A 23,607-nucleotide genomic window follows, 5' to 3' on the forward strand; every position below is an offset into this window, starting at 1 on the left:
TGTTCTAAGTCCAATTATGCACAGTAGGGCTAATCGAGACTGGACCTACAGCTTAAAGTGGGATCCGAACCACTATGAACCTCCACCAGTTATCGAATCCGGGACCCCTGTATTATACGGCGACGACGTTACAACTGCGCCATCGGGGAAGCCCCCCAGGATTTTCGAAAGGGAGGCGTTACGCACATTTTTTTTTAGTCAGTCCTCATTTTGCCATTTTTTCCTACCTTTGACGTTCTTCTTTTTAGGAATACTGGGCCAAGGAGGGGGGATTATAACTCCCACCACCCCCCTCCCCTTTGGGCATGCCACTGCTTATAGATGATACAATAATCAGTGTAAAAAGTTCTAGGGAGGAGGGATTCCAGTAACTATTGCTGAAGTATCAAGTTATTATATAAATTATACACCCAAGAGACAAGAACTAGCAACCAGAGGGGGAATTCCCCCTCATCCCCTTAAAATACCACCCTCATAATAATAATATAAGAGCAACATTAACAAACAGATGGCAGCTTGACTTTTGACTACACGCAAAACTTAATTTGCATTAATACCAGATCACAACAGAATATATACATCTTATTATGAACCTCTTTCATATTCTGGTTATGAATATGAGACAATTATAATTATTAAATTAATGAAAATAAATACATTTTAAATGTCATTTTCAAAATACAGTATATTTTTAAAGTGGCAAAACTAAGGTTAGCTTTCAACCCAATTTTTTAGTTGTAGTTGTAAATAATGTAATTTCTACTCATGGACGTTTACGACCTCAGGTTGAGAAACTATGCATTATACAAATGTTCACAGTATGTTGATGAAAATTTACCATAGTGCCAGTGAAAATTAAAATGTTCGGGATACAAAACTGACTTAAATATACTGGGAATGTGGTGTCGAAGAGTATAACCTGTGTGAGAAAGTAAGACGTTTTTCATGCGTAAGATCGACTTAAGCATTCTGGTTATTTGGCGGTTGCAGAAAAGGCGGATCGAGAGAAATTTGTAAACCATACATCTTAAATTAATTTGGAGGTTGAAAAACTATTTTTTCGTTTAGAAAAAAAGTAAAGGTTCTGAACTGCAAAGTGTCCTCTAAGAAATTACTATTTTTCTATTTCGGTTTCTTTACTTTGCTTTTCTAACTCTAAGTGACATAACAAGGGGGCAAGGAGAGTTTACTTTCTCTTGGTATACAAGGCTTAGCATTAAGAGGGGCAAAAAGTCGGGGAACTGCCTGCCCTCCCCACGCCCCCTATCGCTGCCACTGGGTGTCTCTCGGTACTTGAATGACATGTTTGAAACAAAGTATGGAAAGGCATCTAAACTCTCCCTAACGAGAAACTCATTGATATTTTCCTACATTTATCTCACAACTCATTGTCGTTTTATCACACACACACAATGTGTACATCAGGAGTGCCCCCTATCCTCCAAGGCCAACGACGGGGCCTCACTTAACGCACAAGACTTTAGCAACCTTATGTTCTGACGTCACGGGAGAAAACTTTTCAATTTTAGGCTAAATGCCTACTTTGTTAGGTTAGGCTAGCTAAGTTTAGTTCTCTTAGCCTAAATAATAATTTTTCATTGTATTTATGCTAATTGAACCAAACCTAACCTAACCTAACCTCGTAGGCATTCCTCGGCTGACGTCAGAACACAAGGTAGCAAAACTGTTGTGCGACAAGGGAGACCCCCAACGACGCGTCACTCCAGATCACGTCACCCATGATCAGAATGTACTCTGTAATTGCGTTACGACAACGTGTCTATTACTGAAAGTCAGGGTGGAAAGGGGTGATTCTTTCTCAAGACACTCAAATGTCAACGTCACTTCCACGTTTGTACACCCTGTACTGCATTTTGCATGAGGCTCTGGTGTCTGAGCCCACGGCTAGTATAATCCCCTATGGGACTTGTGTTGTCCATATATGTTTGTAATTGTCCCTTCACCTATTTCATCTTATCACCATTCAGCCTCATTCTTCATCTTCGCAATTAGCCAAAAGTGGCAGAAACGCGAAGTAAAAAAAAAATCAATTCATTCCTGAAAGTCACTTTTCCTACTTTTACTGAACACTTTACTTGATCTGCTGCCCCCTTCCTTCCGACTGAATTCTACCTTTTCATCATCTAACGGATTAAATATATTGTGCACCTGCAAAAGTGACTTGGAACCACCAAAAGTAAATGAACCTCCCCTTCCCCTCCTCATCGCCAGCTTGGCGCCAAAGTGTAAACTTTTTACATATGTATATTTTAGAAAAATATACATGTTGCATTTTATATTATTTTAAGGGGTAAAAAAATCCCCTAAACCAAAATTTTGATGACGCAGTGTGCGACATTATCCCCTCCTGTGAGCATCCTGGTGTACATTGGGTACATATTGTACCCAATTCTCAATTCATGCAAGACTCTACTAATTACACTCTTTTATGCTGTACTCAACGACACCACAACAGACTGTTACATTACTGAACATTAAATTCTTAAACAAATTACTAGACTTTCTACATTATGTCTAGAAAATATCGATGAGATTACTCACCCTAAAATTTCGCTCTTGAATATCTGGCTGTGCCCAGTCGACCACAATATCATGTCCCCACAGTTTGACTCTCTCAGGAATCAGCTTCCTCCTTGCCATAGCTGCGGATCTGTGGCTGTCGTATTCTACAAGGGCGTACACCCTTTTCGACTTATCGGTGGAACTGCTGTGAAGACCAACGGACACAACTCCCTCGGTTAACCTGCAAAGCTCACGCTTCACTTCTTCCTTCGTTTTGATGACAGGGAGGCCCCCGAAGAAGAGTCGACAGTTGTTGACAGATTTCACGACGCCCAGGTGTCGATTGGGCCTGATTTCGTAGTTGTCCAACAGGTCGATCGCACGTTCGGCATCTTGCGGGTTCGTGTACATCACGAAAGCGTACCCTCTGTTCGAGCCGCTGAAATCCATCATGAGCCGAAGCTCGTAAATGAAGCCGATTCTCTCGAACACCGGCACCAGCTCATCCTCAAAACAATCGCGAGGTATTTTCCCGACGAACACTTCACTGCCCCTAGGAGGAGGGGGCCCTTGCCAACCTGGGGGCGGTCCGCCATATTTTCGCTGTCCGTTGACCTGGACGATTCGATATTTGGTGCGAGTCATAAGATTCAGCAATCTCTGTGTCACCTGCGTAGCTTTTTCCAGTTCGTTGTCTTCAGCAGATCCTTCCTCTACATCCATAACCGGGAAATTATTCTCCTCAAACATAATGTCGAGATTGGCCTTGCACACCACACAAACACAACCACCAACTTCCACAGCTCAAATCCTTGTTCTCATCTCTATCTTGTCTATCGAACAAGAAAGCTGAGAATGTAGCCTTGTTCTCATTGGTTAAAAAGAATCGCGTCTCCCCTCCCCCCATGAGTCTTAAAAAATGATAATCAACAATAGGAAAACAATCTTCATTCAATTGTTGATGTAACTCTTCATGCAGGTTTGAGAGCCAAGATTGTTCAAACGAAACAAAATAAGTCACAGAAAGGATTATTTCAAGTCCACGACACAGTTGTACGGATAAAGCATTTCGAATTATTGAAAGCATAACATTATTGCTATTTTTCGTTTCGAATTCCATTAACAGGCGTACCAAAACATACGTAGTTAAATTTTCAGGAATATGCAGTAGTATTTCAGTATTTTAAAAGTAAATTATACAGTTTTAGCGTCAACGGATAGTCCAATGATTAGATTAAAGTTCTCGTCAGTGGTTGGAGAGATCCTATATTCAAATCCCGGAATAAGATTAGACATCTTTTGGATAAATGAAAGCTACGTTCCAATATGAAGAAACAGCGTACTCTCGTTAAGAAGTCACCGAGTTCGATATCCGGTTGAGACACATGGCACAGTGGTTCAGATCTCACTTTAAACTGTAGGTCTAGTCCCGATTAGCCTTTCTGTGCAAACAGTGGACTTAAAAATTAAAACAATCCAATTCGTCTAGAAGGCCAGGAGTTAGAAGTTCTGGCCATTGGCGTCAAGGAAGGGGGGGTTGAACCGATCAATCGACTCCCCTATAAATTGGGTCTGTTCAATTTCAAGTTGCAAAAAAGCAAAGATCTTATTTTTATCGTATAAAGCAGAAATAAAGTTCGGTCAGTTCGTATTGAATCAGAATAAGCCATAGTAAAAATCGCGTTAGATCGAAAAATATTGAGTCAGTTTATATTTTCATACATTCATTTCATTCATTTCTACCACTTAATTCAAGTTATAACTGGTTTCACAGTTTTCAAAATCTCCCAAAATGAGATATTTATGTGAGAGGTAGCACAACAAGCTTTATAACCAAAATTTTCACCTACTTTTAATGGTCCTCCTCCAACGTCTAAAAGATAATAACAAAACTTTAATAATTATTCATTTCACTACACTTACTGAACGAAATGTACAAAAAATAATGAAACGATTGTGCTGGATGTTCACTCTGGTGTATCGAGTAGAAAAGTCTCCCCAAAGATATATTGGAAGACAGTAAATTGGATATATTTTATTATTTGATAATAGTTATTATGATAATAACAATTACTATTGTTACCGACCACAATCTCGCCATCCAAGAAAAATCTCATAAAATTTAAAGTATAGATCTAATGTTCGACTAGTTTTTGTATTAGGGAGCTTTCAGACCGAAGCCACAAGCGACATAAAACGTAAGTAGCTTGATTTTTATTTTTATTTGATTTATTTTACTTCGCTTTTTGTGCCACTTTTGGCTAATTTGCGAATATGGGGATGAGGGATAACATGATGAAATTGATTAATGCACACTCACAAACATCCATGCCCAGTCCAGGATTCGAACCCGGGACCCCTGGCGTCGTAGAAAACGTCGTTTGAGGATGTCACAAATCGAACGCAGGCTTGTCATGACATTGTGATGTGAAAGTTTCACAGGTATCGCTTGTTGCTTCTGTGTGAAATCTCCCGCAATAATCAATGCAACCGGGGCTCGAAATGGACCTGAGCGGACCGGAAAGGCATTCCGGTTCTTAAATATCTGGGACCTTCTAATTCCGTCTCGTCTCGTTTATTTCTTTTTAATTTTTTACTACATTTTCCTCTTCAATGTGAACTAAATTGTTAATACTCTTTTACAATACATATTCTCGTATGATTTTCATCTAAACGTGTAGATGTCTTATAGCAGTGAGGAGGATTTAGTAGAGAATGACAGCGTCTATGTTGCCTAAGTTCGAGTCCAGTACGGAGCACTGGAAATTCAACCAACACTCCATCTGCAGTATTTCCATTTCCCTTAAATTTCCCTTGTTCAGTGCTAATCTTCTTTGCCCCGATTAACCCAACAGTAAAATTTGAAGTCAGTCAATAATAAATCAAATACTTGATCACATGCAAAATTATCAATATGGAAATCATTTACTTGAACAGATTGATTTTTAATAAGTATTAAAGTATTGAGGATATGTACATTTAATTGAATTCTCCCCCCTTTTGTGCGAACTGACTTGACTACCTTACGATTTTCGCCCGTTTTAAAAACAAGAAAATTCCAGAAGCCTTATGTCCAATGTATTTTACATTATTGGACGTTTGTGTATCTAGTATTAATTCTAATACAACACGTCATTTCACTAGTCGTTAATCTCGACGCTGTAGTAGTCAGAGATAACACCATGCTAACGAAAGTTAACTAACTAAAATAATCTCTGCTCTAGAATCGATCACGCTCTTCGCCACTGAAGCGACAAGTCCAATGCTGCGAAGAAATGCTATCACTTCCTTGAAGTTCAAGTAAAGACTTTCTCCCTACCCTCGAAGGAAGCAGGACACAAAAGTTTTAGTTGAAAGCATTATTTCACAGACTCCTTATCGCGTTTGACCTAAAGGCGGGTTCCCCCTCTTCTTGTTGTTGTTTGACCACCTGCTAATGCAATACGTTCAGTCGGCGAACACCTCTGATATAGCTTACTTGTCCTGCTTGCATGTAGTTCCGAAGTTCCTTTCCTTGTTCAGTGACTCAGTTTGTATTTTTTATACCTGTGCACGAGATCGCATGTATCGCTAGCATAATGTCAGGTGTGGAGAACGACATTTCTAAACTTGCGTGGCTTTTCTGCTATTTTACCTACAAATCAGCACCAAATGGCCTGTGACAAATTCCTCATCGTGAAGATCTTGGAATTGGTAAGTTCATGTGTGAAGCATGTTTTCCTCACGCTCAGAGTGGGATGCATAAGTTTTACCATAGATGGTTTTACCAAGCAAATTGTCAATCACTGTGATTGTTTAAACTCTTTGTTTAAACAACCAAACATGTTTCTGAACTCAGGGTCAGATTTGTAGTTGAGATTTCCATGGACACTTAATAATTAATCTATCATAATAAAAACCATCATAACAGTAACGCATATATTTACTACATTAATTGCAATATACTTGTGGAATTAAAAAGTACCTTTATAGATAATTTAGGTTTGACATTCCTGTTATAATTGTTAACTAACTTTTTCATCAGAAATAGTTGTTAAATTACTATTTATTGGTTTAAGAAAACTATTACTAGAAAAATTAAAATTACAGAAGTTGTTGCTAAAAGCTCGTCTTCCTTCATACACTTTTACAGAGTACTTCACATGTGCTCTCAACTAGATGTGGTTGAGTTTGTTTTTAAGCCCATTTTATGCACAGAAAGGCCAATCGGGACTGGACCTACAGTTTACAGTGGAATCCTGACCATTATATGATTCCACCGAGTATCGAACCAGTGACACCATGATTAAAATGGGACGACATTACCATTACGTCATCGGGAGGACCCAACTACTATAGGGGCTATCCACCGGAAGGAAATGCCTTCGCGTGGACGCCATACTTGTAGCACAACAACTTCCGGTTCGTAGGCTCACAACATGCCGCTAAAGGGAGCTGAGATTGTGTCTTGTATGAAAGGAACGAATTGGTGTGTACAAGAAGGATGTAAACTACGATCAGGGCTAAATCATCTTTCACGGATCTCTCTTCATACATTTCCTCGGGATCTAGGCGCCAAAATTATTGCATTCAAGCTGCCTGGCGTGAAAATTGGAAGCCCATTAGCAGGAGTAGACTCCACAGTAATGACAACGGATGTGCAGGAACCCAAAAAGTCGGGACCTGAAAAAAAAACCTTTCCGATCCAGACTTCGGAAAAAATTATAGAGTTTAAAAGTAGTTTATTCCCTATTTTTTTTGTACTAAATGTCCGAAATTTATTGAAATTAACAGTTTTTATTCCAGAAATGCAAAATAAATCATTACCCGAGGGTGAAATTGTGTGTATAATTAACATTTATTTTAGTATCGGGTAATGTTGAATATTTTCCGCTCCTATAATCTCCCAATTTAGTCGGGAAATAACACCCCTTGCACTTCATTAAAGGTAGAAGAGAAATCATTTAAATCTCTATTTTCTCTTTGTTTTAGTGATTAGCAAAAATATTACTTTTCCTTTCAAAAAATGCTCGGTCATAGTCAGATAGGTTACACGTTACGTTCTTGAAGTACACACGAACTGTATTAAATTTTTGTGTAACCAGAGGAAATCAATTTTTATGCAACCGGAGGAAATATTTTTTTGTGTAACCAGAAAATTAAGTGCGGGTACTATTATTAATTTTCGTCTTTGCAATGGAAATCTTTTCAACATTGATAGAGAAAAGGTCCTAGGTTTGAACACCATGGTCAGGCAATGGTGTGTCATTGTGTTTGTTCCATCATTAATTTTTCCAGTTTATTATTCATCTTCATCGTCATGTTTAACACAAATAGCAGAAAATTGACTTAAAATAACAATGGACGTTTTGTATTTCTGCGTCCAAACGGGAACGAAACCAGCAAGTGTGCATTACCGCATCCCTCTGACTCACTCTGACTGAAGAAAGAAGAAAAGAAGTTCCTTTTTCCGTTTTTTATATGTCCGTACATCTCGCACTTTATCACTTAAAACATAAATGTATGCATTTAAGCGCTCTCGCTCTGTAGGAAAAATTACTTTCTATTTAATATGTAGGCTACAAATATCGCCAATGAAACGACGATCAGCAAATGGATCTCATCCTGGAATAATGCTGTATTACTTCCTAGTTGCTCATCCAATTGATATGCAAAGGCCTCTACTTTGCCCTGATATCTCTTATTTTCCTCGTCGTCAAGTGCTTTTATATGATCCATTTCATCCGATATACAAAACGAGAAGAAAGGCCACAAGTACACGCTTGAATTACCCGGCCACCGTGAACCGGAAGTTGTTGTGCTACAGTTCCACAATCGATTGTGCCGTTCGATATGTCTCCACACAATGCACAGTGAACAGATTTTGGCAAAGTAGACAGGCTTTGCCGACCGCCCTTGTCGCCACGGAGGTAGGTGTAATTTGGAAGTGTTGTATACAGGCCCGTAGCCAGGGAGGGGCCAGGGGCTCAGTCCGCCTGACAGGGTCGCCAGCCCCCCCCCCCCCGGCACTGCCATCAGCCCCCTTGACATTAGGTAAAACTATTTTGTATTCTAATTTCTTTGAGATGAAGAGTGAAAATGTAGACAGAATATATTATGTTGTTCACAACTTTGTTCACTAATCTCGTTTAAAAACAGAAGTCTAAGCAGCGGCAAGAGTTTAGAAGATTCTCTAGACTTTAGAAAGTTCTTTCATAGGGAGCCTTCTTTATCTGTACCTTCCCTGCCCCTGTTGCAGTCTCTCGTTTGGCAGAAATCTGTGACTTTGATGTCATTATCCACATTCCTTCCGCATCTAAGTCAAATGTCAACAGATCCCATGTTTTATTGCTTTGGCCGGGGTGGAATGTACGGTAGGTACTATGATTGAAGTGAATATCGTACATTTTAACATGTATGATATAAATATCTATCATCAAAAATAGTATAGAGTGTGTATTAAGGGATGGTGTCAGTAGCAGTCATTAGCACTTCAAGAGATGTTTTAGAAGATATAGAATAAAAAACTGTGGTATTTGTATGATATTTCTAATTTTTATATTTTAAATTAACTTAATGACCCCGACATACATAATTTACCTTCATTTAATACTGTTAAACTTTTGAAAAATGGACTTGGTTTACAAAGCCCCCCCTGATAACCCGTGAGCCCCCCCCCCCCCTGGAGGCCAGTTCTAGCTACGGGCCTGGTTGTACACAAAGAAGAAATGGGAGGAAAGTACAAGGGAAATTTATCTAATTATCACAGAAAAAGCACATGTTAATACTGAATTATTGGAGAAGGCATACTACATAATACGAGTAGGCTAATACCAAGAGCGTATATTCGAAGGCCATCTGCTAAGCTCAGAGAATAAAGAAATTTTGTGAGCTCATAATTTGGTTCAATTTCTTTGAAAAATGAAAATTTTTCTATTTTTTCTCAACACACAAACAAGTAAAATGAACCATAATTTAAAATGTCAATTTGGCTTGAGAAAATGGACCTATTAAAATTATTGTAACAACAGAACTGGTTCAAACTTAGTCTTCATATTACCATGAACACTTTCGTATTCCGTATTGTTTTCTTCGCCAGGTACACAATTCATATCAATAATATTTCTTGCATTCATTATGTTAAACATATACGTATTCTATTCCTTCGTTTGACAGATTTTCATCATTATGAGCATGAGCCAATAATAATAATAATAATAATAATAATAATAGTTATTATTGTCATTATTATGCGATTGTTTATTCCATTTTTTAATCCAAAAACGTTAACGGCGAAGAACAATTCTCCCCCTTCTTCACTACATTTTTCTCTAATTCGAACACTACAATATGGTGAGATAGCTCACATCTTGAACTCAGCATACGCCACTGAATAATAAATATTTAGGGAGTTTCTGAGATTCCGACACCCGCTTTTGAATTATACATACTTGGGCACTGGCGTGCGCAGAATATTTTTCGAGAGGGGCTGAGGAATTGTAAAGGCTGATGGTGCACAGCTGCTTTCTACGGGTCGGCATAAAGATATTTCGTTTATTAAAAACTTTTCACTTTCAATAATGGCAATAAGGGGTCATTTTAAGGCGCGTTCACATTTACCACTATGGTTTTTCCCGAGTTCTTCACTTCTTTTGTTGAAAAAGTTAATTTTTCTCATAACTCGGAGGGGGCTGTAGCCCCTTTAGGTTCAGTGCGTACCCCAGTGTACTTGGAAACCATAAAAGATCAGCTCGTAATGTAGAATTAATATTCTTGTATCGTCAGGGCACGCCAGCTCAAAAGGACTTTATGACACCAAATTTAATGCTCTTTCTGATTAAAAACGACAAGTATGGTTTCATTTCAGTTGCTATCCATGGTCTGCATAATCTACAACCGCATCACGGATTTCGAAGCACTCAAGATATTCTACCATCTGGAGCGGTACTCGAGAGAGTGGCCATTCCTAAACAACATAACATGGAACGAACACGGCGCCATCTTTGCCGACATCACTTTCGGAGGCTACGTCATCATCTGCACGGGGCTTCTCATTGGTTACGCGACGGGAGAGCTGAAGGCGCCAAAAATGGTGAGTGAAACGCGGACGTCGGTGCTCTCCACTGAGATTGTTTCCTGTGACGTAGATTAGAGATATTAAAAACGAGAGAGAGCTTTGGAACTTTACTAATTGAATAATGATTTGATTGATTTGCTTAATTTTACTTCGCTTCTTGTGACACTTTTGGCTAATTTGCGAAGATGGGAATGACATGATGAAATTGATGAATGGACACTCGCAAACAACCATGTCCAGGCCGGGATTCGAACCCGGGACCCCTGGCGTCGTAGCGCGATGTGAATAATGCATACGTGGAAAATTAATTACACAAGGTTGCGATTGGATTACTAGTCCTGATTTTCCGACCAAAACTTTCGAAATAGTAAAATAATAAAAACCTAAAATTACAGAAGGCAGATAAATATACGATACACATATTGGTTATACACAAACAACATGGTTTGTTATTTGTGTATAAGCCAATAATAATAATAAAGCAGTTGTTAATGTTTTTATTTTACTACTTTAAGTGACGTGCGTGCGCGCTACTTTTGCTACAAAGAATTACAAGGGTTGGATAAAAAGTAATGGCAACACTGGTATAATTGGTACTTGACTGTATTGGCAGAGGAGCACGTGTTACATTCCTTCAAAGTAATCGCCCCTCATCTCTACGACCTTCTGTTACACGTATGGAAGGCGTCGTACACCGTCAGCACGTCCATCTCTGTCGATGTCCCGCAGTGACCGCCCTATAGCACGTATGATGGCTTCGCGCGTGTCGTAGTGCTTCCCGCCCAGTGGTTCCTTCATTTTGACAAAACGGTCGTAATCACACGGTCTCATACCGGTGAATACGGCGGATGTTCCAGTACCTCCCACTACCAGTTATGCAGGAGCGCCGTCACATTGTTCGCAGTGTGACACCTTGCATTGTCAAGCAGGATGATGGGACACCGTGCCGTCGCTTCCTTCTTAATGCGAGACGAAGGTGGTGTTGCAAGAAGGTGCAGAAGTAGGCTGCGTTGACCTTCTGCCTGAGAGACGTTGTTCTTCTTGCCTAAACATATTGTTAGGGCGCTTGCACTCTCGTCCTCTGCTTCAGAGCACTGCTGTTTTTGACTGAATAACATACAATCGCTCCCACTCACTATACTTCCTCGTCTGACATTCCTTTATCAGCCACGAAACGCTTGTGGCGCTGTGACTCACCCCTTTCACGGGACAGCAGTGTTGCCATTACTTTTTATCCAACCCTTGTATATAAATCGAAGTAGACTGCCTAATTTTGTTCATAAATTAATTTTCACAATCCCATATCCGTCCACACGATGCAATTTCATCTAAACTAATGATCGCTCACTGTCCCTGATTGGCTCGCCTATCAACCATCAGTCTTCGTTATTTGCTCACCGCATACTTCAATGCAACCCTGGCCTCTCTCCAAGGTGACGCTTTAAGTTTGTTGTGGGCAGACGCATCTACTGGCGGCAAAGTTAAATGTATCACTAGAATGTGCGCACACCTCAAGATACCTTGAGGTCTGCGAGAATGTGAAACGATGAAACGACAGTGTCGCAATATGCGAATATTAAACACTCGAACACGAACAATCAGTCTCTAGATAAGAATGTTTACCATAGCCTATGCAAAAGCAAATGAGGAAGTCACTAGCGCCATCAAACGGATAAATAACAACTTTGTCACAAAATCGTGGACAAGTAATAGGCTTTTGCGATTAGACCGCGGCCGATATAATGCGATATATTAAATTCCATCAAAATACATTGTACGGTACATTATTTGTATTTCACTTTGTGTTTATATTGTAAAATATTAAAACAAAAAAAAATCATATTGTTAATTTTAACCATCGAGCAATAGTTTTCATTTGATTTTAAGTATATAATAAGTATTCATCAGTCGGGTACGTATCTAGAAATATGTTTCGGGGAGGGGTTCGAATCAAGTGTCTCAGGAATAATAATAATTATAATAATAAAAATTATTATATTAAATCAAATTAATACTAATTACAATACATAAATGAATATTATATTATTGTTACACGATTAGGTAAAAAGACTGTAAGATATAACAGCGCATATTCATTACGTAGCTTACCTTTAGTTAAGATCGGAATAATTTACATAAAAACAAGTGCTCTGGCAATTAAATTAAGGTCAAATAGATGAATAATTGAATATTTATCGAATAACAAAAATGATGTCGCATGTAGTTTGCTACCTCCATTTGGTACAAGGTGCATAAATCTTAATCAGCTAGAATATCTTCAGGGCAGGGTTCTTTGTAGACAACGAAACCAGAGAGGATGCCTTCCAATGGAGACGTTTAAACGAATATATTATATAAACAAGGATACATGGAAATAGAATATTTACATGATGAGCTACGTTCTTCTATAATTCTTATTTACAGGTAATTTTAATCTCAATATGTTTTTTATTGTTTCTTTTCTTCAATATGTATATTCTTCTATTTGGGCTTCCTTCTTAATGGATGGTCTGGATATGGACTTCCTTCTTGTCTTCTTTGTGAACTTTCCTCTGGATTTCCATTTATTTATGTTTTTGACGATTTAATGAATTCCTTTATCCTTTTTCCAGCTTTTTCCTTTAAGCTTTGGGAATTATACTAAACTCCCCCATTGCGGCTGCGATTGGAACGCGCCAACACTACTGGGTACAACAGAGTGTATACTTCGTGCCAAATGACAGACACGCGCATCCAAGTAGGTGCTACGGTTGAAAAGCGCAACCAAAAGTGCTGTCGGGCGTCGACTGGAACGCGCCACCACTGGTGTAAACAAAATTTCCACTATGGGGATGGTAAATCAATCATACAGATTCAAGATCTGTTCAAAGACACAAACTTGTATCAGTGCTTTGACTTGTTTTAGTTTTCTGATCAATTTACATATGATCACTGGTTTGATTTATCGCGTAGAGTAAGGTGGGGTAAAACTGCGCGGCGGGTAAGACTGCGCACCGGTTTTTCGAGGTGAAAATCACACACAGTTGGCACCACTGCCCCACCGTTACTTCGTCCAAGATGGTAGCTAGTTGTGGACAGTGGTGAAGATACGTTTGAAATTCGTTGTGCTGAGAGAGGCAAGTGAAAAGATTTTGAGGGTGTTTTCTATTTATTTTGGTACTACGTGTTTTAAGTACTACGTCACTGTGAATGTATACAATATTACGATGTTGATGGATAGAAGAAGCTGTGTTAATGCCGAGTCCACCTTTGTATTAGTTTCCATTGCTTTGTGCAATGGCTGGGCAGCATCACGTGATTTGTTCAGGAATGCAGCACGGGCATGACTGCGCACGTGCGCAGTTTTACCCCACAAGTGCGTGGCTTGCAAGGCCCAGCCATTAAATAGATCATTTTTTGGTCCACTGAAGTCGTTTTATTCATCTGAGTGTGATAAGTGGATGAGTAACCATCCGGGTGGCCAAATCACAGTTTTCCAAGTGGCATCCATTTTTACAAAGGCATATGGGAAGGCAGCTACAGTTGGGAATGCCATGAATGGCTTTGAAGTGACTGGATTATGCCCTTTCAATCAAGACATCTTCACTGAGGACGAGTTTCTTCCCTCTACTGTGAAAATGTATCAGCTCCAACTCCAGGTGAGCAGCCTTCAACAAGTGGGGTTAACAATACTGGATCATACGGGCACATTTCCGTTAACCAGATATCACCACTTTCACGTGCAGAGCATATTCAGCACCGCCGACGAAAGGGAAGGCAGTCTCAGGTGTTAACTGGATCTCCATTCAAAGTCAACTTGGAAGCCTCGTTGGCTGAGAAGAGTAAGAAGAAAGTTCAGGGGAAACAGAAACGGAACATCGTTGCTGAAGAAGATGTAGCAAGCAGAAAACGCCAGAAGAAAGAGTACAATTGCCCAGGTTGTAATGAGAAGTACAGCGATCCTTCAGTAGAGGATTGGATACAGTGTTCCACATATGACGAGTGGTGGCATGAAAATTGCACCTCGTATGAAACAGGAACCTTTATTTGTGATTTGTGTTAGCGATTCCTAACCCAAGTGCAGGACGGGATTCACTATGCCTACTGTGAGAATGCCCCGAGAAATGTATCCCATATGATAGAATAACTTTTTTAGGTGATTTGTGTTTCTTTTTATACAAATGTGACTGTGTAGAAAGTGCGCATTCTTACCCGAACTTGATCGCAGTCTTACCCCGCGGTGCGGGTAAGACTGCGCATTTGCATGGTCACGGTTTTGTAATTGTTTCATGCAGAAATATTATTCATTCAGCTTTCGGAAATTTACTGTGAGTTAGCAAAGAATAGTGCAATGTGTATTGCGTTTTTCATGTGTGTCTGCAGTTTCATAGCTTGAATATAAAATTATGAACTCAAACTGCGCAGTCTTGCCCCACCTTACTCTATATACATTATATATATATATATATATATATATATATATATATATAATTTCTTTCATATTTATTCTTTATCTTCTTATAGTAGATTCTATTGTTTTTCATCTTTCCAATCTGCTTTGTTCTTATTTATAAAGTTATTCTTATATATTATGTTAATTCTTAATCTTGTACGCCTGATGCTGCCAGCTCTATTCCTCTTTGGCAAACTATTTACATTATTTGGTCCTATTGGGTACGTAACAAGTTGGAGAAAAGTAAGTTTCTGATTAAAAAAACTTCAGAGGAAATTAATAACCATCGATTATGCAACAAATGCTAAACGAGTATATTTTCATTATTTAATTTTCGTATTTAATAAGTCTTTCGGGTGTGTGTGTGTGTGGGGGGGGGGGGATTTGGACCCCCAAAATACGTCCTTCGTGTCCCTCAAAGCCCTATGATCCCAATATAATCCTTGTCTTCCAATAAGTTCAGAGGAAATTATACAACAAAGCCTAAACGAATATATTTTTCATTATTTAATTTTAGTACTGATAAATCTTTCGGGAAGGGGGGTCCGGACCCCCTGGACCCCCCCCAAATACGTCCTTGTATCAGTATTTTCAATTTATCTGAAGCCAGAGACTATAAACTTGCTCATGAAAAAGCAAGCACCTGACATCAGGAAATGCGTATTTGTGCACTCGATTCAGTGGCTTGACCAGGATTTTCGAAAGATGGGGTGATGTATTACGTTTTAGTAGCCAGCCCTATATTTTGCCATATTTTCCAGCATTTAAAGTTTTTTTTCTACATATACTAAGCCAAAGGGGAGGTTTATAACATCCACCAACGTCCACTTGAGCACGCCACTGACTCGATTTCCTGTGTTCAGTGCAACACTAGCGCATAGATTCCGTATTCGTTTCATGGATAAATTCACCTTCCATGGTCGTTACATCAACAAGAAAACAATCCATTTACCCAACCTTAATACCATACTTCTAATAAACTGGCTTCAATGGACGCAATTTTAATCTCTCCTTTCTTGTCGACATGCATAACTTTATTTTTGCTTCGAACATTTTTGCCACTGACTTGAAATAGTAGTTGTATTAAATGGTGATCCCCCCCCCCCCTCAGATTGATTCTGCCATGTATATTAATATAAAGCTCATAGCTACTGGGTTCTGAGACCCAGTAGAGTGTGGTGCATAGCTCCATGGTTTTTATTGCCTTGTAATCGGGAGGCTCGGGTTTGAATCCTGGTAAAATGTGAAGCCTCTCCTGATGGCAAAATGTTAATATTGTTGCTTTGTAATCGGGAGGCTCGGGTTTGAATCCTGAGAGATTGAAATACATGTGGCAAAATAATATCTCCATACGTGAGATTTTGAGAATAATTATTGCTAGATGATAGCTCCCAGATCTGAAACCTGGTAAAAGTGTTGTACAACAGCATAAAAAAGCAAAATTATCTTATATTTGGGGATCACCCGAGCCTAGGTATTGCTGTTGTTTGGGTATAAAAGCACCAGCTCAGCTATAAACTGCTGTTATAATTGTTTTGACATATTGTCCATAGTTCTGTTTTTTCGGACCAGGAAATTTTATATAAATAAACAACAAAAATGCCAAATCAAAAATATTGCAATCAGTGTAATAAAAATATATCTAGTTCTCATTGGGCTAGGCACCGGCATATTTGCAACCGTAAGAAAAGCAGAAAGGCCCCAAAAATGTGCCCAAGATGCCATAAAATATTAAGCAAGGCATATTACAAATGGCATAGGTGTAATTCTTATGTACAGTCATCAGCATTGCCCCCGCAACCATCTACATCTGGTCTGAAAAGAAAGCATGAAGCACCTGTTAATGCTGGACCTGCAAAGCAGCCACGCTATGCACCCATCCATAGCAGTTTTAATGCCCAACTTAGGGATTATCGGTTTGTATCAGAGCCAAGATGTGGCATTAAGAATTTTTTGAACAATGTAAATCCTGATCTGCAGACAATTCTTAATGCACAAAATGGCTCTTATAAGCTCTCCCTCAAATTGTTTGCACAATATAAGAAACCAAATGGCACAAAATTTACACAGCCCCACATAACAGAAACTGTACCTGTATACTCAAATGCAAATTCAGACAAAATAATAAGCAGTTTGATAGATCAATTGAATATTAAACACTCTGAATTTGGGGCAAAAGAGTCTGGATGGAGCCTATGCGGATCTCCACACAAGTTATATGTTAATATTTTTGAATTCAGCCCATTGCAAGGATCTACATATCTGCCATTACCTGCCAATATTAAAAACAAAAGAGCTGTGGTTAATATTGAAAATACCGACCAGAAATGCTTTTTGTGGTGTATTTTAGCTGCTTTGTATCCAGTTTCAAGGCATCCTGAGAGAATAAGTTATTATAAACAGCATGAACATGATTTTGATGAAGCAATGGAGGGTTTAGAATATCCAATGTCTGTTCAGAATATTGATAAATTTGAAAAAAAGGCCAGGCATATCAATGATAAACAATTATCTATTAATGTATTTATTTGTTCCACTGGCCGTGGCAATTGCTTGATAGAACCTCTCAGAATCAGTACATTTGTTGATGAATCTGCTGTTCCGATTGATTTGCTCTTAATTGAAGGGGATGGCACATATCATTACACTCTGATACATAATCTTGAAGCTTTAGTGAGAACACAACTAGACAAATCTAAGACAATATTCAAGTTGTGCAGAAGATGTTTAAGTGTATTTGATGGCAGAAAAATGGTAAATGGGGTTCGTGAAAAAAATGCTGAAATTGCTAAAAACAAGTTAATTGAGCATCTGAAATACTGTGGCAACTATAAACCTGTTCATATGGTGATGCCTAATCCAAGTGAAAAAGCAAAATTCAAAAAGTTTGAAGCCTTGTTGGAACACCCAGCATATATTGTCTGTGATTTTGAATCAAATCTCAAACCTCTTGCATTCTGCAATCCAGATCCTGAAGAATCTTCAATTACACCATACCAGCTACATGAACCTTCCAGCTTTTATTATGTGATTGTACAGGATGGTGTTGTTACCAAAAAAGATTCATACATGGGAGCAGATGCCATCAAAATATTTGCACATAGAATAGAAAATGAGTGCCGTGACATAGCATCTAACATCTTATTAAAATCAAAACCTATGTTGCCTTTAACAGAGAAACAGATTGAAGATTTCAACAATGCAGAAAAATGCCCGGTATGTGATTCTGAATTTTCAGATACAAAAATCAAGGTGAAACACCATTCTCATACAGATGGTAAATTCAAAATGGCCCTGTGTAATTGCTGTAATATTAAGATCAAGAGACCAAAATTTGTCCCCATATTTTGCCATGGAGCATCCAATTATGATTTTCATCATCTGATCAGATATGAGGGGTTTGACAAGCAGAATGTAAATATTTTAGCTGAAAATGATGAAAAATATATTGCTATTAGCAAAATAATTAAAGTTAATGGTGTTCCTATTCACATAAGATTTCTTGATTCTTACAGAATTTTATCTGCTAGCCTGGCCACACTGGCCACTCAATTATCTGATGATCAATTCAAAATTACATGTGCCTTGTTTCCAAATCAGGACCTGAAATTAATTAGGCGGAAGGGTGTATATCCATATGATTATGTTACAGATTTTTCTAAATTTGATGAGTGTGCTCTGCCACCACAAGAAGAGTTTTACAGCAAAATCAGAGGATCTGGAATCACTGATGAAGATTATCACCATGCCCAATTGATGTGGAACAATTTAAAATGCCAGACATTTGGTGATTATCACATGGCATATTTAAAACTTGATGTGACCCTCTTAGCTGATATATTGCAGGCATTCAGAAAATCTTCTATGCAAAATTATAGACTGGATCCAATATATTTTTACAGTGCCCCGGGCCTAGCGTGGTCTGCAATGTGTTTAAACACTAAAATGCAATTGGATATGATCCAGGATCAAGATATGTATCTGTTTATGGAGCAATGTATAAGAGGAGGCATGGTGCAATGCTCTCAGAGATATGCCAGAGCAAATAACAAATATATGCCTGATTATGATCCAGCACGGCCATCAAATTATATACTGTATGTGGATGCAAACAGCCTCTATGGTTACGCTATGATGGATAAACTGCCATATTCAGGGCTTGAATGGGTCGAAGATTTCAATATTGAAGATCTTCAGGACTTTGATGACAGTAATTATGGCCTCTTCTTAGAGGTTGATCTGACAATTCCTGATGATTTACACAACAAATTTTCTGATCTGCCCCCAATTCCCGAGGTTCAGTGCTCACCTGGCTCTAAACAGAAGAAATTGATGATGACACTGGAGCCAAAACAGGGCTATGTCATATATTACAAAAACCTCCAGTTCCTGATGCATCATGGTGTTCAAGTGACCAAACTTGGCAAAGTTTTGAGGTTCAGGCACTCAAAATGGTTGAAACCATACATTAATACAAATACAGAGCTTCGAACATCTGCAAAGAGCCAATTTGATAAGGCCTTGTTTAAATTGATGGTCAATTCTGTATATGGCAAAACAATTGAAAATGTCAGAAAACATACCGATGTTAAAATAATTACTGACCCCAGCCTGAGCAAAAAATTGGTTGCAAAGCCTAATTTCAATTATAGAAGAATTTATGATGAAAATATGGCACTTTTCAACATGAAAAAAACAAAAATTAAGTTTGATAAACCTATTTATGTAGGGGCTGTGATATTGGAATTGGCCAAATCACATATGTTAACATTGTATTATGATGTGTTGAAGCCTTTTTATGGTGATTGTGTAAAATTGATGTACATGGACACGGATAGTTTTGTTCTTGATATTCAAACAGAAGATGTTTATAAAGATATGACCCAGCCTGAATTGCTTGAATATTTTGATACCAGTGAACATACAAGAATTCAACCCCACAACAAAAAGGTGCCTGGCAAGTTAAAAGATGAGACACTTGGTGATGTTATTGTGGCATTTGCTGGGTTAAGGGCCAAGATGTACAGTTTTGAGACATGTAGTGGTGTTGTTGCCAAAAAAGCCAAGGGCATTGGCAGAGTAACTGTTGAAAAAGAGCTCCAATTTGAAGATTATAAAAATTGTCTCAAATCATGTAGCACAATCAAAACATCAGAATCCAGAATTCAGAGTGTGGATCACTTATTGACTACAAATGTTGTAAGAAAAGTGGCTCTGGACCCACATGATGATAAGAGATGCATTTTGTCATGTGGCATACATACTCTACCATGGGGTCATTGTGATTTGAAAAATGGCAAACAATGCCCAAGCACAGAGCATGATTTGAAATAAATAAACATGCCTATGAACTTATTTGGGTTCAAAAAACAAGGTATTATGGACCTGCCAACACCACAAGCCTCTCCTGATATAATATCTAAACTAAGTGGCTTGTTAATTATTCATCTGAACAGCATACTTACAGATTTTGATGATGAAACAGGCAAAATATTGTACTTATTTAACAATAATTTAAATCATTACCAATTACCTGTAGGTGGGCAATTACAATTTATTACAACCCCTGAGGGTGATGTTAAAATTTCAGTAGGGAGAAATATTTATAGAATTAAGCACTCAAACATGATTTCTGGCACTGTTTATACTGTTTCTGCTGGTGACTGCTTATATATTGAGGTCCCTGGATCTTATGACAAGCTTATACCCTTTTTTATAGAATTAAGAATCAGATACTCTATAATAAATAACCACTAAACAAAATGCCTAATAATATATTTGGCCATACAAGACATGAAGATCACAGTGATGAGATTCTTATGCTTGATGTCAGAGTCAAGAAATTAAGAAGTGATTTACAAGCTTTACAAACTACACTCAATGCCAGTCTTCAATTAGAAATTACAAATTTGCAATCACAATGCATGGACCCTCTTCTTAAAATTGATTCTGAACTCAAATTGTTGCTTCAGAAATATACTGATTTGGCCACATTAGATAATTTTCAAAGTTTAGAAGAGGCTGTAGCAGCTCTTCAAGCCAAATTTAAGACCCAAACTAACAACTCTGAGCAATTGAAACAGCAATTGGAAGAGCAAATAAATAATGTCCAGGCACAGCTCCAAACAATTGTCAAAAGCATAAAATCACAAGAAGATTTTGATCTAGTGATTTCCACTCTAAAAGAACAGATTCAGTCACTCCAAATACCTAATCTGGACCCCTTGAACAATGCCATAGCCGAGGTTAAAGAAAAAATTGAGACACTTGAAAATTTTATGAACAATTTGCCATCTTCTGATGCTTTGAATGCAATAACTCGGAGTGTAGCAAATATTAAGCTGCAACTTGAAACATGAAGATTTTGGAAAAATTCAAAGTTCCATAACCCATCTTGAAGGTACAATAGCAGCAGTGCAAAGTGATTTGGCAAATGTACTAGAATCTCGCCTGCCCGGTATTGTAGATACCCTTGTCAGTGTCCAGCAACAAATCACAAAGCTTGAAAACCTCAACACTGAATCTGAACTATCTCATTTTCATCACTTGATCGATGATATCCAAACAAAACTTGAAATTTTACAACAATCCACACCCTCTCAGGCAGATATAGCCCTGCTCCAAAATGCTATGCAAAATGTGGCTGATGCTTCTGAATTAAACAATGTGAAATTGGCACTTGAATTTTTGCAAAATACAGTATCAAATCTGCCTACATCACAGGAACTTAAAAATATTAAGAGGGCAGTGAATCGCATATTGAAATCAGAAGATATCAAGAATATCCAGGCAGAGATCAAACATCTCACTCAGGCAGTGGCCACTCTTCCAACTAATCAACATATTAATGAATTGCATGCCCTGTTTGAGGATATCAGAAGACAGGTCCATGATCTTACAGCTCAAAATTCAAAATTGGCAGTTGTTGAAAATTTGCAACAAATTGTAGCTAATATCAAGCAACAGCTAGGGACCATGGAATCCAATCAAGCAAATGCTCTGTCTGTTTTTGCCACCCAGCTACAAGAAATTGTGCAACAATACAAAAAACTTGTTGTGGACATAAAAATCAAGCCAGGCCATGATTATGTTGTTAGAACCATCAATGAGCACCTTGAATCTGTAACAAGCAGATTGCTCACAGCAGAAAAAGAAATAACAGGCATAATTGAAAATCCTAAACATACAGTAATTCTTGAATTGTACAGCATCCCCAACAAAGAATATGATTCTCCATTTACACCAGGTGGCAAAATATATATGCTGTCCCCTGCACAATTTTATTACCAATTTTTTGTTGGGGGCACATTGAGACCAATCAAGATCAAATATTGGCTTCAACCACAGGCACACCACTACCCTACCTTATCAATAACAAATGCTGATAACAAAGTGAAAATCACCAGTGTAGAATTGGAGGATTTTACAGATCCCAATACATTGGAAACAGCCTATACTGAAGATGATGGCTCTTTGGAATTTAAAATACAAATAGGGGACAAATTATATTTAGAAAATCCTGCAGTCTCAGCTGCTGAACACCCCATAGTTGCAATATTCTTGTTTACATATTATGTCTAGAGAAATTATTGTTGATGAATTACACAGACAAGCCCGACATAATTATAAGAGACTCCCAGTAGTCACAAAGGGCATAGATGATTTATGGCAGTGTGACTTGATTGAAATGGCAAGTGGACAGTTGAAAAACTTAGACAAAATCAACAAGGGCTACAAGTATCTACTCACTGTAATAGACACATTTTCAAAATTTGCCTGGGCTGTGCCACTCACATCCAAGACTGGAAAATGTGTTACAGAAGCTTTTAGAACAATCATCAATCAGAGTGGAAGATCCCCGCGCTATTTGCAAACAGATAATGGCAAAGAATTTTATAATTCAGTGTTTCAACAATTTATTAAAAGCCAGGCAATACAACATTATTCGAGTTACAGTGACCTCAAGGCCTCAATTGTAGAGAGATTCAACAGAACCTTAAAAAATCTTATGTATAAACAATTCACACTTCAAGGTAATTATAAATGGATTAATATTCTTCCAGATCTTCTACATAAATATAACAACTCTGTCCATTCCACAATCAACATGAAACCCTCTGAAGTAACTTCATCTGATGAGCAAAAATTGATCAGCACTGTTTATTATCCTAAATATCAGCCAACAACAAGAAAGGCCAAATACAGGGTGGGTGATCAAGTAAGAATCAGCAAATATAAGCACTTATTCAAAAGAGGCTTTACCAGAAACTGGAGCACTGAATTATTTACAGTGGTTCAAATTAAACCTGGGACCCTTAACACATATATAATAAAGGATCACCGAGGAGAAATTCTCAAAGGCAGGTTCTATGAACAAGAGCTCAGCAAAACTAAACAGCCTGACACATATCTCATAGAAAAAATTATCCGCAGAAAAGGCAACAAGTTACTTGTCAAATGGCTAGGACTTCCAGAACACAGCTGGATCGATGCAAACAAAATAATAATATGAGCACCTGGGATGTTATAAAGAGGCTGCCAGAACCTGAACAGCAGAATAAGAGAAATGGAAAATTGCTGCCTGAAAATATTAGGT

General features: G+C 38.2%; 2 protein-coding genes across 3 annotated transcripts in view; one reads left to right on the forward strand and one right to left on the reverse strand.

The window, feature by feature from the left end:
* The window catches only part of LOC145978320 (putative RNA-binding protein 46), a 32,901-nt gene extending 29,570 nt beyond the window's left edge, over positions 1-3,331 (reverse strand). For both annotated transcript variants that reach the window (XM_083110877.1, XM_083110876.1), the window contains exon 1: positions 2,563-3,331. In XM_083110877.1, coding sequence (XP_082967003.1) covers positions 2,563-3,273 — 711 coding nt within the window. In that variant the 5' untranslated portion in view covers positions 3,274-3,331. The remainder of the gene's footprint in view (positions 1-2,562) is intronic.
* Positions 3,332-6,171: 2,840 nt separating this feature from the next.
* Positions 6,172-23,607, forward strand: part of LOC145978187 (uncharacterized) — a 34,506-nt gene continuing 17,070 nt past the window's right edge. The window contains exons 1-2 of the mRNA XM_083110627.1: positions 6,172-6,216; positions 10,370-10,594. Of these exons, the coding sequence (XP_082966753.1) occupies positions 6,175-6,216; positions 10,370-10,594 (267 nt within the window). The 5' untranslated portion in view covers positions 6,172-6,174. The remainder of the gene's footprint in view (positions 6,217-10,369; positions 10,595-23,607) is intronic.

This window comes from Lepisma saccharinum, chromosome 24, assembly GCF_977018435.1.
Source record: "Lepisma saccharinum chromosome 24, izLepSacc3.1, whole genome shotgun sequence".
Lineage (NCBI taxonomy): Eukaryota > Metazoa > Arthropoda > Insecta > Zygentoma > Lepismatidae > Lepisma > Lepisma saccharinum.